Here is a 12,625-nt window from a genome sequence, read left to right on the forward strand (position 1 = left end):
AACCCGCCATGGCCGCCGCCTCGCGGGCGCTCACGCTGCCGACCGTGGTGGAGGAGCTCCTGAGCGAGATGGCCGCGGCGGTGCGGGACGGCGCGCGAAGTACGGGCCGGCGGCGCGCGGGGGGGGGGGTCTCCGGCCTGCGGGCGGCCCGCGCCCCTCCCCGCCCAGCCACGCTTCTCCCCGGCGGCCCCGTCGCCGAGCCCCTTCGGGAAACGAGGGCCCGACCTGGCTCGGAGCCCCGCGCGGCGGCCGGGGGCGCGGGCGGCCGGGGACCGGGGCCGCTGGCCCCGCGAGGGAGCGCTCTGCCGGCGTAACCTCGCCCGCAGCCCTTCCTTCTCAGAATACTCTGGCTTCGGGTTAACCTAGCGAAGTGCTTTAGGGCCGGGAAACCCGGGTGCGTTCGCAGTGGCTGGAGCCCTTCCGCCGGGCAGAGGGTGCTCGGGGACCGCGCTCCCGTCCGGAGCCCCCCCCCCGCCCCCGGCGTAGGCCCCGGGACCGCCTAGACACGCGTGTGTACTCCGCACGCCCCTTTCGCCGTGCGTCGTTGCGGGACACCGAGGGTAGCTCCCCGTGCTGCATGGAGAGGCTCCTCCTCCGCCGGATTGTCACTACCCCACCAGTGTCGGGTGGCCGTTTAGCAAGTAGATCAGGCCTCAACTGCCACTGTTCTTGGATGGCTCAGGCTTGAGTTCCTGTTTTTAAAGAATTGAGGCAAGGAAGCCACCGTTTTCTCATTTCAGTTAAAACGAAAGACTATATATGCTTCAGAGATGAGGCCAGCCAGGCATTCACACGTGTTATGATCCCAAAAAGGGGGGGGGGGGGAGCAGTCGGCTGTCAGTTCAAGCAGCGGGTGTCAGAAATGGGCCCTGGGTTAATCCGTGCGCTGTGAGGGTCCTCAGGGGGCGCGGCGGGTGCCCTGATGCCCATGACTCTCAGGGACCACTTCTGACTGCTGATTCAGCAGAACCGTCTCCTGCTGGTGTAAAATCTCTGTTCTAGGTAGTCGCGTTCTCCCTGACTCCCATCCTTCAAAGATAATTTCTTCAGATCGGTTTTCTGACCTCACACATGTTTTCACTTGACACACAATGATGTAAAATCTAGTCACAGCTGAGCCCTGCGGGCAGCTGCGATTACTTTTCCTTTCATGTAACTTTCTTTTTGTGGAATGAAAACTTTCATGGTAGTGTTTGCTTGTTTGTGTTTATCCCCAAATTCAACCTCAGACTCTCACCTGTGATCTAAATCTCTCCTCAAGATGTTCAGATGTAAATAACAAGTTCATACTGTAGAGCACAGGGAACTATATTCAGTATCTTGTAGTTAAGTTACGGTGAAAAAGAATATGAAAACGAATATACATATGTTCCTATATGAAGCATCGTGCTGTACACCATAAATTGACACAACGTTGTAAACTGACTACACTTCAATCAAAAAACATATATTAAAGAAAGGTGTTCAGCTGAATGAGCTGTTTCATCAGTTCCTTTAGAAGTCGCTCCTAGAGCCTCGTGGGGTTGTCTGGTCTTTCTTCACATCATTGTCTGGGCAATTCCCTTCGCCTAAGCTGAGCCTTCTGTTCAGTATAGTCTACATTTTTCTTTTTCCCGGTTTACCACCTTATTTTATAGAGCACATATTCTAGCAGCTTCGGGAAGAAGAGTACAGGGTGCACTTTTGAGGCTTTACATGTCTGTAAAAGTTATTTCTCCGTCCTCACACTTAGTGACAGTTTGGCTAGGTACTGAGTTACATGTTGGAAGTAAGATTTCTTCAGACGTCTGAAAGTATTCGGCTACCACCTAGCTTCTTAAACTTACTTTCAAAGAGACTTGCTTATTTTGGTCCCCCTGCCTCACTCCCCCCTCCAGAGCTATCTAATGCCTCCAGTTTCTGAGGGCTTTTTTAGGGGGTGAGGGTACCAGATTCTATAGTGCAAGTCAGGCTGCTGCTTGACTGCCCCCCCTTGCTGACGTAGGATTCAGTTTGCTCAGGTCTTGTGAATTATTCTCCAACGTATCTTAGCTGTATTTCTCCCTGTCCTCATCCTTGGGAGTTCATACTTTTTTAAAATATCCTTTTATTGTCTAGTGGAATATTGGGAAAGAGTAAAATTTGATGCATCAGCTCAATTCACCATTTACACAAAAGTCTTCGGTTAGAGTCTTTTTGAGATGTTTTGTCTATGGTCACTGGTTTAACACAATTAACTTTCTTTCCATTCCTGTTTTACAGTTCCTGATGAGCATCTATTATCGTAAGTATATATCCTGTTGTATTGGGTTTTGTTTTTGTTTTTTTTTTTTTGAGGGGGGTAGATAATTAGGTAATTACGTTTACTTATTTTGTTTTTAGAGAAGGTGCTGGGGTTTGAACCCAGGACCTTGTGTATGCTAAGCATGTGTTCTACCACTTGAGCTATATCCTCCCCCATGATTTGGTTTTGTTTTTAACCATTAATGCATTTTAAAAGCCAAATTCTCTCAACATCAACTCTTGATTTTTAAAGGTATTATTACTAAACTAGGGGAAATATTTTCTTGACACGACTGTTAAAAATCCCTCTCAAATGAATAGCCAACATGGTACTGAGTATTAAGGCATTCCGTCATCTTCCTGTTTGCCCCTTAATTTTAACATCATCCTAAAAGTTGTAGCTGTTACACTAATCCGTGAAAAAGAAATGAGAAGTACATCTGACCGTTGAGTAACCGAGTTTGAACTGCACGTGTCCACTCATGTGGAGTTTTTCGGTAGATGCGTACTATGGTCCAGTCCTGCACCATCCCAGGTTGGTTGAGCCGGGCATGTGGAGGGCAGGCTGTAAAGTTACCCGCAGGTTTTGGACTGCCCGGGGGGGGGGGGGCGCCCCTAGTCCCCGTGTTCTTCAAGAATCAACTGCAAGAAAGACAATTATCCTTATTTGTAGATGATATAACTACTTTTTAAAACCCAAGAGAATGAAGTTATTTTTTAATACAGAAACTAAAAATCACTTTCCTTCATACACAGAGTTCAAACCTGTAATTATATTCTCAATAGCAGCAAAAAAGTGAAAGCTACCTAGGAATAACTAAACATTTAATTGCGTATATACACTTGTATTTCAAAGTCCACAAGGATATACACCAGCCTCTACCAGTGATTATCTTAAGGGGAAGGAAGGAGGTGGAATTTAGAGAAGGGCTTTAACCTTTTTTCTGTTTCTTAAATTTCTTATAAAGATTATATACATTATTAGAAAAAAATTACATTTAAAACAAAATGTGTGAATAATGAATGAATGCAAGTTACCAAAAGCTTTGGAAGAAAAAGATGAATTTTACTAGTCATCATAAAAAATTACAAATTAAAAAAATAAGGTAACTTTCCATCTATAAAACTGGCTACCACAGAAAATATGTTGGTAAGACTCTTCGGGATGTTGGCAAGAATGTGGAGAAAAGGCTAACTGATACCCTGAGGATAGGAGTGTAGATTAGAAGGTAATCTGGCAACTGGCAAGAGAAGCGTTAAAACACACGTATTCTTCGACCCAGAAACTCCACTTATAAGAATGCAACCCAGGGAAGTAATCATGGATGTTCATAAAGATTTCACAGCACATGCACCCAGTACTGTTGATGGGAGCAAAAAGAAAAACGCATTAGATTTAATAAACTAACTATCCAAAAGTAGAGTTTGGGGAAAATAAAAGTAGCTCATCTTTAGCATGGAGTTCTTTGTGACCATTAAAAGTGGTATAGAGGAATATTGCGTTCAAGAGATGCTCACGACATGAAGTAGACAAGGCAGGTTGAAAAACTTCTTATGAGATCCATTTTTGAAGTGAACTGGGATTCTCTCTGATTGATATTAAAGTTATTACCAAATTTTATTTTTTTTGTCCATAGACAATCTTCGTATGTTTAATTTAAAAAACTTCCCATTCTAATAGTTTTTTGTATAAAGAGACTAGTTTGTAAAGATTTAACGTTTTAGTTTGAGATAATTGTAGATTTTTTCAAGAAAGAGTTAACATGATTGAGAGGTTCTAATACAATTTTGCACCCACCCTTTCTCACCTAACATAGCATAAGAATTTTCGCATATATCAAAATTTTTTTTGATTCATCATTTAACCCCTGGATAGCCTTTGTTACTAATCCAAAAAGTACAAGTTTAAACACCCATCAGGTGGCCAGACATGAAAAGGCCGACGACCCTGGTGTTGGTGAGGACGTGGAGGAGCTGGGCCTCTGGGAAGTGCCGGCAGGCGTGCTGCCTCCCCTGTGCAAAGCGGCCGGCGGCGCCTCTGACAACTGGCGAGCGCGCGGGTCCTGGGACTGAGCAGCTCTGCTCCCACTTAGAGCCAGGAAGGGGCGTAGACAGGGCTGACTGAGTGTTACTCACAGCAGCATGAAATGGAAACAACCAGAATGTCTATCGATAGAGTCCTTAAAAAATAAAATCTGTACATACAATGGAATATCATTCAAAAGTTAAACTTAAAAATACACATGCGTCATTCTTAAAAGCACGTTGAGTGGGGAAAAGAAGTTGCCAGAAAGCCTACAATATACCTTTAATGTTTTAAAACTTATCAAATGATACCATGTGTATATGTGGGCGTCTATAGGTGTGTGTACGCCACACACGTGTACTGTGTATGATACAGAAACGTTAACAGGAAGGAAGCCCACAGCCGCGTGTGGCTGCCTCAGGGACGGAGGGCAGTTGGGCAGAAGAGGGAGCACCCTGGTACAGAGGCCTTTATCTGCCAACAACATGTTAACGTTTATTTTTCCTGTATTAATATTTTTTCCAAATTAAAGTGAATCAAATATTTACAAACTGCTGACGGCGATCCTTTGGGCCAAGTGACAGATGTGACTTTTAGTCAGGTGGTCTAATCTGAAGCTTCTCTGCTCCACAGGCTGAAGTTTGTCTTTGGCTCATCAGCCGTCCAGGCCTTGGACCTAGTTGATCGACAGTCCATCACCTTAATCTCATCGCCCAGTGGGAGGCGTGTCTACCAGGTAGAAATCCAGAGGTGGGGGTTATCTCAGCAGAATGCCCTTAGGACAAAATGTTTTCATGAGTGTCTGTGAAAGCTGGGGACCACTTTTAGGTACTTCCTGGGCTACTGAAAAGCATTTGGCCCAACTTAGTAAAATCAGACGATTAGTAATTAAAATAAGGTAAATGTGACTTATGAAATCTAGCTGGTAGCAGTGTGTAGACCCTTTTCTCTGGCCTGATGGCCGACTTTTGCTTTCCCATTGTTTGATCATAGAGTTGCTTCCTCCCACCTCCCTACCTTGTCCATTCTCTTGCTTACAAGCAGAAACCAAAATGCATTTTAAGGTCTTTCCACATGTCCAGTCATCTGATAGAAATGATCTGTCAGACTTGTCAAGAAACACTCGTTAAGGGTCCGAGTGTGCTAGACTCAGGCAGTTTACTCGGACCTTGGTTTGGCCCACTGGTGCTTAAGGCAGGCAGAGTTGTAAAGTGACAGCCTCTTAGCAGACTCTGAATTACTTTCACGTGTCGTTGACAGTGCTCACCAAAAGCCTAGATAGGTGTTTATTTTGCAGGAAACAGATGCTGAAAAGTGAGTTAACGGTCACAAGTGGCTGGCAACAGGGGTCTGCATGTGCTGTCCCACCCTGCCTGTCTTTGTAGAAACAGTGAGCCAGACTCCCCCCGAGTTCAGCCATACTGGACAGCGGTGCGTGCGGCCAGGCCTGAGAGGAGGGAATATTGGGAACAAAATAAAAGTATTGGCACTGGTCTCCCAGATTTTGTGCCTGGCTTGGGAGGGGCAAAGAGGAAGCCATCAGTGCGAGTGTTTACCCAGGCCCGGCTGAAGAGCGGGGGGCGGGGGTTGTCAGTGCTTGGACCGTGGCTTGCTTACGAGCGTCTCAGAGTCGGGGCCTCGTCCGTTCTAGTGAGTGGATGACTGAGCAGAGCCTCTTGGGAAAATGGGTGGCCCTGCTTAGGGAGCTGACCTGGCGTTCCAGCCAGCAGCACGGCCCGGCCGAGGGCACCGCCTCGTGACGGGGCAGCCGAGGCTGAATGCGGCAGTTAAAACTTAAAAGAGGCTGCTTGGTAGAGTCCTCTCATAGTGAACTTCATGGATTAACAATCAGCACTATTAAACGATAATCTGTGCCTGAGGAGGTGTCTCCCTTTCCTTTCCTAGTGCATCTGTTTTTGCTTTTTATGTAGCTAACACCCCAAACAAGAAGGGCCTTGGGGGTTTTCCCATGTCTTTTAGTTTCAGATTTTCTGTCTCTGTTCCAGTACCCGCATCACACTGGACCTGCACAAGCAGGCTCCTGACTCTTCTCTAATTCTGTGTTCCGGTTATTAGTTACAATCTTAAAGATTCTGTTTGAAACATTTCAATTCCTGTTGACTTTCTGTTCCTCCCAGGATTGCCGTGACTTCAATTTTCATCATTCACATTCTGTGTTATATTACATTGCTCTATGCATCATAAAAATGCTAACTTCCTAGAATTGTGGCTGTCAGCTTGGACTTTGAATTAAATTAGGTTGTAGAAATCTTATAGCCACCCTCAAATTAACCTTAATGGTTTCATTGTGTACAGTAACGTGGTTAGAGTGTCCAGGTGGGCCCCTCCGCTTAGAACGAACCGGAACCAGAGCGGACGTCCTCCAAGCGAGGTGCACACAAGTCCAGCCACGGGCCTGAGCGTCCTCCTTTCTGTGTTTCTTTTTTAAAAGCTCTGTCCTGGAGGTAAACACTCCAGACTGCAAGTGGGAGAGGTGGGAGCAGCTCCCGTAAGAGGGGTCGTCTTTCCGTTGAAGGGCGAAGGAACGGAACTAGATGCTCCCTGAGGTCAGCCTCCAGTTCCAGCCGCGTCTGACGCAGGTCTCTGTCTGACTGTTGGGCTCATCAGTTGTCCACTGCTAGGTAAAGAAGAGGCAAATTCAGAGCTTACTGTCCCTTTACAGTATTTACTGCCTCCAGCGGCTGCACACCTTACTCTTAGTCTCAGCCAGCCTTTGAAAGGCTCAGCAAGGGAGGCTCTGTGGAATTTCTCCCCATCCCTAGGTTACTAGGCATTTACTCAGCTTAGTCCAGAGCACATTCTGAAGGACCAGGGACCCAGGACAAGAAGGAACCATTGGGCCGCTCAAGTCAGTGTAGAACCCAGGGGCTCATACCTAGCTACGTTTAGCTCTAGAGAGAGGAGATACAGGAGCTAACTGAAGCAAGAAGAAACCTGAAGTTCCATCTACTGGGAATAGTCTGGAGACCCAAGAATCGTTCATGTCGTTGATGGATATCGATGGGTTTTCTTCCAGGACTAAGTGGAAGACAGTCTGCTTTAATGGTCTCCCTCCCGTTTAAGTTTCCCAGACGCTAGGGAAGCTCCCCGCCGATACTCAGTGTAGAGCCCTTAACACGCCTCAGCCCTTGGGGCTGGAAATAGGCTAAGATGTGATAAGACCTGGTCTGTACCTGGGGCTGAAGGTTTTAATGGAGGCAGTAGGCATCTTCGTACCCTGTCATTGGCCATTTCTGGTGAATCTAGCAGCTCCCAAGGAATTCTACTGACTTGGTCCAAGCCCATAGTGACATTGCTGGAGGAGGTGAATCGCTGGACAGCAGCACAACGCCGGGCTGTTCTTTGTGTGGGAGAGAGAGGGAAGAATCCTGGGAGTGCTGGCATTGGAGGAGAAAAAGGCCCTGGCCTCTTCACTTCGATTGTCATCTCAGAGCCTAAAACAACATGAAAGCCCCACGGCAAGTTCCTAGTGGCAGTTCATTGCACAGTAACCGCCGGGGTGTCTGCTTCCCTGGGAGACTGATCTCACACTTCCAGGTTGGAAATGAACTCCAGGAATGAAGCCCTCCGCCTTTTAGTTTTTGGCTGCCTGGTGGCAGGAGACTTACAGGAGCGACTTCTCTAGCAAGTCTGCCCGGCCGCACTGCAGACGCGCCACAGCGCCACAGCGCCCCCGGGGTCTCCTGTCTGCCCCTGGGCTGGCCGGGCCTCCAGCCGCCCGCTCCAGACCCGCGCTCCCTTCCTTCCTGCTGGGGGAGGGGCAGACCTGGGCTTGCCTCCTCCTGAGACAGTGTCCTGAGCATCTGCGTCGCCCCCTTTACAAGCCCTGCACTTACGCTCCCTGCTCTCAGAGGCTTTTCAAAAGCCCTTTCCCGCTTTCTTCTGAAGCCCCATCCTGCCTGCTGCTGGACCTCTGCCTGCTGTCACGCCCTCTTCCGGGTGCGGTGGAAGCTTCAGGCGCGCACGCCCCTGCTGTGAAACCCGCAGTGAAGTGGGCGCGGGGGCGCTTTCTCCTCTGCCTCTGGGTGCTCGGCCCTCTGAACCCCCAGCCAGAGAACAAAATGGTTCGTGCGGGTGGCTTCACTAGCCCGGAGCTCTCCAGCTTCTCTGTCTGCAGGCCGCGGGGGCAGAACACCGAGCAGCCGGAAGACTCTGCGCGCAGGGAAGTTGAGTTTCGACTTGTGTGTGAACTGTTCCTACAGTTCTTCCCAGCGCCACGTGCAGAGCAACTCTGAGTCATCAGACGGATAAACTCGGGGGAAGAGAGTGGTTTTCCAGCACACCTCTTCAGCTCTGACCCTGTCCGCCCTTTCCTTTCTAGGTACTTGGAAGCTCTGGTAAAACTTACACGTGCTTGGCTTCTTGTCACTACTGTTCCTGCCCTGCGTTTGCCTTCTCGGTGCTGCGGAAGAGTGACAGCCTGCTGGTGAGACAGGCCAGCGCTCCCTGGGGCAGCCGAGTTAGCGGGGAACCGCCGGCCTTGCTGGGCCGTTTGAGAGTGGGGCAAAACGGGAGTTTTACTGCACCTTGAAACAGACGGCAGTTTATTTTCCTTGACTTCAGTCTGTCATCTCCTTTGGGTTTACCTGCCCCAGATGCAGTGTCACTTTGAGAACTATATGAATTTCCTGTTTTAATTTAAAAGGTAATGGGTGAAGCTTCGGGGAGGGCAACAGATAGTCCCCAAAGTTGGCAACTGGGGAATTTGCTTGCCCAATAAAATAAATTGGATGCTGGGCATTTTGGACACCCCCAGCTCCAGCCATGAGGTGTTCCTCCCACTCCCCGTAAGACCGCCTTGGCCACACGTGACTCTCACCGTCAGGAGGGCGCCCTGGGGCTTCTGCGGGTTTCCCAGCAGCCCAGAGCATCACGCAGAACCAGGCACTCACACGCCTCCTTGTTCCAAAGAGGAGGCACCAACCACCTGCGAGCAGGCAGCTATTTTTTAAGTCTTGCCAAAGAAGAAAATTAGTGTCCACTCCATCTCCCCCCTTCTTTTCCACTGTTAATTACACTCCTTGGGAACTGGGTGGCAAGCTGAGTGTCCCTTGGTACAAGGAGCCACGTTCGTGGCTGATTTACCTGTAAAATGACAGGATTAAACCAGGGCCCCTTCAGTCACCTAGGCTGTGTGTGTGGTACAGCGTCCAACACTGCCCACTCCCCAGGGGCGGGTGCAGGCTGTTGTGTGTGAGCAAAGAAAGCCTCCCTTTGTCCCCACTGAATTCCAGAAAGAACACACCTGTCCCCTCCTGACTGCAGTTTCTAGGCAGTGAGTTAAGGCCCGTCACCTGTGTGTCCCCCTCCTTTCCTGCTGCACGTGGCGGCGGTGACGGGTCTTGGCTAGCCTGGCCCTTCCGACTGCTAACTGGCTTGTGTGTTTTGTGTTCCAGTGCAAGCATCTCTTGGCAGTGTACCTCAGCCAGGTGACAAGCACCTGTCAGCAGCTAAGTGTCTCTGACAAGCAACTGACTGACATACTGTTGACGGAAAAGACACATGAAGCCTAAAAGGTACCGACTGAGCATCGTTGTCTTTCAAAATAGAAGTGCCATCAGGAAACGCACTTGACCTGCCGTGGTTCACGTGGAAGGGAAGGGAAGCCGACTCCTTGTTCCTGCCCCTCTTGTGTCCTGGACTGCAGAAGGGGCTGTGGGTTGGAACCCACGATGTACATATGGTTTGAAGCCCTCATGAAAAATGCAACCCAGCCTCTGAGCCCCTGGGGCACAGAATTTCCAGATAGATTCAAGCATTTTAGACCCAAAGCCTAGTATCATGTCGTGTCCACAAGCGGATTCCCAAGCGACTGAAGGTGGTAATGTCTAAGAGGTTGGGATGGAGGGCAAACCAGTAAGATGAAGGTCAGACGAATGAGGGCCACTTCTTTTCCTCGGGTCCAGGAAATTTCTGCAATAAAAGATCAGAGCAGAGCTGTGGCTCAAAGGCAGCAAGCAGGAGAAGACTCGGGGGTTCTGGCTGCAGTGAGCTGCGGGCACGGTGGTGCTGGTGCCAGAACAGCTTGTGACGGGGACTGTGTTGTGAGGAAGGCAGAACTGAGAATAAGGAAGTGCTGGCTTGCTCTGCATGCGTTTCTGAGCTTTGTAACGGCAGGAAGGGAGGGACTAAACTCACATTCCAAAGAAGCTGGAGATGCTACTGTGGTTTCCAGCCTGAAGAAGGAAAGATGAAAGAGAGTCCAAGAGGGGTACTGGAAGGGAGAGAAACTGGGACTCGGGACTCGTTCGGATCCCAGGGGAGTGCAGAGGAGCAAGGACGGATGAAAGTGGAAATGAGGCAGATCTCAGCCCTGGACGGGAACTTCTTACAGGGAAAGCTGTCTGAGAACAGGATCCTCAAAGGGCAGGCATCCCCTGTCTCCGCAGCGTCCCTGCTGCGGGAGGGAGTCGGTGCGCAGGCCCGTGACACAGATGGCTGGCGGCTGAGGAGCCCCCCCCCCCCCGTGCCCCCGCAGCCTGCGGGTGAGCGCGACGTGGATGCTGCAGCCTTTTGTGGTGCTGAGCTGGGCAAACACAACCTGTCAGAACTTCAGTACGTGGAAGCTTGGGCTTGGGTGCAGACTAATTTTTTAAGCAGTCTTCAGGATAAAGAGCCAGACGGGTAGGTGCAGCTCTGCACAAGCTGATGCGGCCCCTAATCTCGTTTGTTTGCTTTATTTTTTCACCTAACATACAAACACAGTTATATAACTTTACTCAGTAAAATTTTCACACTTTGGGTTCCAACAACTTGGCCAAACTTGAACTTGGGAGGGAAGGAAGATTCACTGTCCAGCTCTAGAGAGGGAGGGGAGCCCGGTGGAGGCGGGGCCCCACTTCTCCAGGGTCTTCCTCCCGGGCACTTTGCTGTCTGTGGACAAGACCGTTATCAAACCCTGTAAGAGGATCCTCTCCCTACATTAATAGAGCAGTTTCTTGACTGAAGCATTATACTTTCAATTCTCCTGGTCGCCTTCCTCGGAACAAGTATATGTATTTTAGTATGTCCAACTTTTCCCATTACCTCTACGTTAAAAAACATTTGTTATTAAAACAGTTCACAGTGTTTCACAGTAAAATAACTTCAATCATTTTCTACCATGAAAGACATAGACTCTTAAGAAAACAATGCAGTCTTTCCCAGTCCATCAGCATCGCCCACACGGTGAGAGCAGCCAGAGAGAGCGGCAGGTACACCTGCCAGCCCTCGGAACGCACTCACAACACGGACACGTTAACTAGGAGTGTGGTCGCTCCAGGGAGGTGCTTGCAGGAGGCCACCACTTGCCTGGGAGGTGGCGCTGTCTGTCACCTTGAGAATCTGCCAGCCGTGTCCGGTCCCTTTGTCCCTGTGAATCTGTGCCTTCTCCTCCCTGAGGCCAGAGCCTGGGTCACAGGCTCACATCGAGAGCAGGCTGCGGCCCCGCTGGCCCGTTCCCACTCTTGAGGACGTCCGTCTGGCAGAGAACATACCTGGAGATGATTCTGTGAAACATGCAGCGGAAGTCTCGGTTCCGGTAGGCATAGACGATGGGGTTGACAACCGAGTTGGCGTGGGACAGGAGGATGGCCGTGTTCATCACCCACCTGGGCTTTTCCTTGGCCCAGGCTGGCTGAAAAAGAGTGGCACAGTTGATGGCATGGACCGGGAGCCAGCACAGAGCGAAGATCCCAACGATCATGGCCAGGGACTTGGCCACGTGGATCTCTCGCTGGAGGACGGTCCTCGAGTGGTCCCTCAGCTCCATGCGCTGGAGCTGCCTGCAGGCCACCATGAAGATCTTGACGTAGATCGCCAGCATGGTGAGCAGTGGGGGCAGGACGCACCCAAAGAAGTTGAAGTACACCATGTAGCTCATGGGGACCACGTTCTCGAAAAGACACTTGACGCGGCAGCAGCTGTCGTTGGCGGGCCTGTCCCCGGGCTCCGTGCAGTTGGTGGCACTGCCTTTGCCTCTGTTCCACCCCAGTAACGGGGTCAGGCCAATGCCGAAGGCAAGGACCCAGAGCACAGCGATGACTGCTCGTGCTCGGGCGCCCGTGACCAGGCTCTTGTACCTGTTCAAAAGAACGCCGCCTGTTACAGTCAGTTTACAGTATCTGGCGACCAAAGTCCAAGACGCCCCTCTGCCTCTGGCTCCACGGCCTTTATTCCTAACAGCCTCCAGGCCCCCCCCTCGGGGCACCCCGGCCTTTCACCCTCAGCACGGAGCAGCGCTGCTCCAACAGGCTGAATACGATTTTCATTCTTGAGTGGTTAACTCGCCCCTGTCTAGTGACACGTCCTGGTGACTGAGGACAAGTGGAGAATTCT

At 50.1% G+C, this 12,625-nt stretch overlaps 2 protein-coding genes across 5 annotated transcripts in view; one reads left to right on the plus strand and one right to left on the minus strand.

Annotated features, from left to right (window-relative positions):
- ZSWIM7 (zinc finger SWIM-type containing 7) lies at positions 1-10,970 on the plus strand. Of its 2 annotated transcripts, XM_064495317.1 has the most exons (5): positions 1-99; positions 2,242-2,263; positions 4,922-5,024; positions 8,631-8,735; positions 9,706-10,970. In XM_064495317.1, the coding sequence occupies exons 1-5, from the start codon at positions 9-11 to the stop codon at positions 9,820-9,822; spliced, it is 438 nt and encodes a 145-aa protein (XP_064351387.1). In that variant the 5' UTR covers positions 1-8; the 3' UTR covers positions 9,823-10,970. The 2 variants fall into 2 exon arrangements, with proteins under 2 accessions (XP_064351387.1, XP_064351388.1); XM_064495318.1 differs by lacking the exons at positions 1-99; positions 2,242-2,263 and adding an exon at positions 2,301-2,797.
- The window catches only part of ADORA2B (adenosine A2b receptor), a 20,559-nt gene continuing 18,880 nt past the window's right edge, over positions 10,947-12,625 (minus strand). For all 3 annotated transcript variants that reach the window (XM_064495316.1, XM_031469465.2, XM_064495315.1), the window contains exon 2: positions 10,947-12,369. In XM_064495316.1, the coding sequence (XP_064351386.1) occupies positions 11,703-12,369 (667 nt within the window). In that variant the 3' untranslated portion in view covers positions 10,947-11,702. The remainder of the gene's footprint in view (positions 12,370-12,625) is intronic.

Source organism: Camelus dromedarius, chromosome 16 (assembly GCF_036321535.1).
Source record: "Camelus dromedarius isolate mCamDro1 chromosome 16, mCamDro1.pat, whole genome shotgun sequence".
Lineage (NCBI taxonomy): Eukaryota > Metazoa > Chordata > Mammalia > Artiodactyla > Camelidae > Camelus > Camelus dromedarius.